This window comes from Pinus tabuliformis, chromosome 2_1 (assembly GCF_031772625.1).
Source record: "Pinus tabuliformis cultivar Carrire ecotype Pingquan chromosome 2_1, CPIR1, whole genome shotgun sequence".
Lineage (NCBI taxonomy): Eukaryota > Viridiplantae > Streptophyta > Pinopsida > Pinales > Pinaceae > Pinus > Pinus tabuliformis.
The window spans coordinates 310,316,577-310,319,908 of NC_142299.1; the positions used below are offsets into that span (position 1 = coordinate 310,316,577).

The window sequence follows — 3,332 nt, forward strand, 5'->3', positions numbered from 1 at the left end:
AATATTTCATTTAAAGTCTTAGAATGTCCTTAGAATTTTTTAGACCCCAATGTAAATAAGTTTGATTCTACAAGTTGATCCCTCCAATTTTTCTGCTATAAGACATAGATGAAACTTTATATAATCATCAAATCTAGGTCATACATCCTCATTTTGGGAGGATTTTGGTCCTCAAAAAATTTATTGAATGAGCATGGAGTACCATTTTACTGTCTCGAAGTTATCCTTTCAACCCAATCTATAAAAAGTCATATTACCCTTGTCTCATAATTTGTAACCTCTTCTACAAATTGTAACTTGTATAAACTTTGCTAGAGCATACGATACTAAATCTTTTATGCATGCTAGGACTTGCTCCTCTTATTCATGATGGTTGAAGTAATTCATTTTGTACTAATTTGAGGGTGTGTGTAAGTCGATTTGAAATAGAACGATCCCCTTTCATCTCTCTTGTGCACCATCAATGGGCTCGACCAATAAAAGATGAGGTACTTTAATTTGTCTAATGCGTGCATTACATGCTAAGAACATGACCATCTTATTCATGATTTCCCATCTCATTTCTCAAAAATAGGGAAAAAAAAAGTGACAAGCATTTAAAATACCCTCATCTCTCATAGTATGATGATAGGTGGTACATCAATGGCTTTAAGGAAAAGTGTTGGGGATTGTGGTCCTTTATTGATAGTTGGGTTAGGAGGATTTAAAATACCCTCATAGGAGTTTAGGTGGACTGGTTGTTTGCTATTTGCATATTCTTAATGGACTAGTAATTCAACTTAATAATCATAATAGCAGTCCGTATATTTAGTAGTTGTGTAGCTCAGTAGTTGGGATTTCCTAATTTTATTTAAGTAATGTGGATATTGAGGCTCCATGGCTGTCTGATGAATGCAGGTGAAGTCTCTTGAATGAAATTTCTTCTCATGTTTTTATGGAAAGATAAGGAAAAGATTTAAGCACAAGCAATGGGCAAGATTTAAAATAACCCCATTACAAAGAAACTTGAAACTTTATTATTTTGTTTTACTCTTAAATTAGTTTAATGTAATGAGCTGGTATTTGGAAAAGCAAACCAGCATAAGACAACATACACAAACCAGCATATGACAACATTATTGGACAGCCTGATCTGTTTAAAATACAGCGGCTGATCTTAAGTATTGCTGATGTCAAGTTTGGCAAAGTCTGCAAGCGGGTGTTTCCCTTTAAGTTGTCTCTTCAAGTAATAGCGAATGTATTCTTCGTGTTTGAACTTCCTGTACAAGCACGGGTGCTGTTCATCCACTAGTTTCGATGCTGGAGCCACCTCTGCATCCATACCTGAATTGTAAAACAGCGCAATAGAAAGTCTGGCTCTCTCTGCATTTGTGACTGCGCGATGCTCCACACTTTTATATCTCCCGTTTGTCATTACCTGCGTAATCAAAGGAGTAGTACCATGAATAAACCTTCAAAAATTATTTTAATGTCTGCAACAAAATCTAAGCAATCCAGAATGCCAAAATCCCCAGGTATTGAGATGATTACCTCTAGCAAGTCTCCAATGTTTACAACAAGGCCATATGGAATGGGTTGCACAGGAATCCATTGATTATCTTTCCGGACATGCAAGCCTACTGTTTCGTCATCCTGCAGGAGCAATGTTAGCCCCCCTCCATCAGAGTGAGGACTCAAACCCAGAACAAGCTCTGGTGTAGGGCAAGGAGGGTACAAGTTCATGCGCATCAAATTCATGGGCTCTGACCCAAACTTTTCCTTGAAATAATCAGTAGCCTCCAGATTCAAATTTTCAGCGAATAAACTCAGCAGCTCTTGAGCGACTCTCTCCACCGCTATTGCATACCTCTCAACACTATCCCTGCCCATCAACCAATTAAGCTCTTTATAACAATACCCATCACTCTGATCAATACTAACAATAAATTAATGTGCTGACAATACCCATCAGTCCGATTATAATTATAATTTTAGTTACCTGAAATTTGTGGGGACGGTGGGCCAGAGGGTGAGATTTTTCAGGCTATCAGGCATAAGTGCCAAAGCAAGCAAGTCACCCCAATCCAACGTTTGATCCTCAGCTACCACGAACGTCTTACCATATCCCTGAACATCTCCTTCTTGGGGAGCGTATTTCTGTTTTTCTTGTAATGGAAGGTTAAAGAACTCTTTAGCTACACCCTTTATCTCATCAATTAAAGAATGAGGAATCCCATGGTTCACAATCTGAGAATTCATTGCATTAACAGCAATCATCCAGGAAAATCAGTACAAATATAAACAGGAAAATCAGTACAAATATAATTTTCTCTGGCATTCAGAAGTGACATCCAAACTAATAACTAGCAGACATCTAGTAAACCTATATTTATAAAAAAATTTGATAACTAAAAATTAGTAATTATACACTGGTGGGATTATTTGCAAATTGATTCTAAACATCAAAATTCCAGAAGCCAGAGTTGGTGATGGTACTTGCTTTCATATTGCTTATATCCTTATAGATAACGCTTAGAAAAATTTGATTTAAAACAGATAGAAGCCATGTCAAACACTTAACTTAATTTTTATTAATCAAATTTCTTTAAAAAAAAAAAAAAAAAACAAACAAAAAAAACAAAAAAACTTAATTTTTATAAATCAAATTTCTAAAATATTCAAAAATCTACCATCCAAACAAATATGACCCAGATTAATAAGATCTCCCCACTGGCAAAGTACAACCTGGTTTGTTTATGGCAATTGCATACCTGGAAGAAGCCCCAATCTTGGCAGGCCATGGAAAGCCTCACCATTTCTTGTTGTCTCTGATAATCTTGTGCAGGTAAGTTGCTCAACTTCTTCATGTCGATGACAGGAATTGCAGTTTGAAGAGAAACCAGTAATGAGGACGTGGTGGGTCTCTCTTCCTGAGACCTGATGTATCGGCCGGGAACAGCTTCATGTGAGTGGGCATGATTCTTGACAAGCTCCTGCACACTCTCCACGGGAATCACTTTGCCCCACTTTGGGTTCACGAAAGAGTTTGCACTTGCAGGAGCCATTACAGCAGAGGAAGAACCCTTGAATGCTTATCTCAGACAAAGTAGATCTAATTGTGGACGAGATGAGTTGTGGATCAATATCTATATATATAGGGGCGAAGAGGTTTTTGCGTGCACAACAATTGTACAGAGACGTTTGGCTTTCAACCTTTCAACCTTTATTTTTAAATTAACTACTTTCAACCTTTATTTTTAAGGTCGAGGGGAGAATTTTGTTCGCTAAATTGTTCAGTCAATATTGGATTGATAGGACAACCATGATAGTTCAAACTTCAAAATTCAATTCTT

General features: G+C 36.9%; 1 protein-coding gene across 1 annotated transcript; it reads right to left on the reverse strand.

Moving 5' to 3' along the window:
- Nucleotides 1–1,005: 1,005 nt before the first annotated feature.
- On the reverse strand, nucleotides 1,006–3,094 carry LOC149200087 (protein LATERAL BRANCHING OXIDOREDUCTASE 1-like). Its single transcript, XM_089399517.1, has 4 exons — nucleotides 2,751–3,094; nucleotides 1,979–2,226; nucleotides 1,531–1,861; nucleotides 1,006–1,417 (listed from the first exon to the last, which is right to left on the reverse strand). The coding sequence occupies exons 1-4, from the start codon at nucleotides 3,042–3,044 to the stop codon at nucleotides 1,157–1,159; spliced, it is 1,134 nt and encodes a 377-aa protein (XP_089255643.1). The 5' UTR covers nucleotides 3,045–3,094; the 3' UTR covers nucleotides 1,006–1,156.
- Nucleotides 3,095–3,332: the final 238 nt, after the last annotated feature.

What these genes read in the sequence shown, in the direction of transcription:
- LOC149200087 (XM_089399517.1), bottom strand. Translation starts at nt 3,044, where the DNA reads ATGGCTCCTGCAAGTGCAAACTCTTTCGTGAACCCAAAGTGGGGCAAA. An exon ending in AAGATTGGGGCTTCTTCCAG is followed by an intron (nt 2,227 to 2,750) that starts GTATGCAATTGC and finishes ATGAATTCTCAG; the next exon opens with ATTGTGAACCATGGGATTCC. An exon ending in ACATTGGAGACTTGCTAGAG is followed by an intron (nt 1,418 to 1,530) that starts GTAATCATCTCA and finishes TTGATTACGCAG; the next exon opens with GTAATGACAAACGGGAGATA.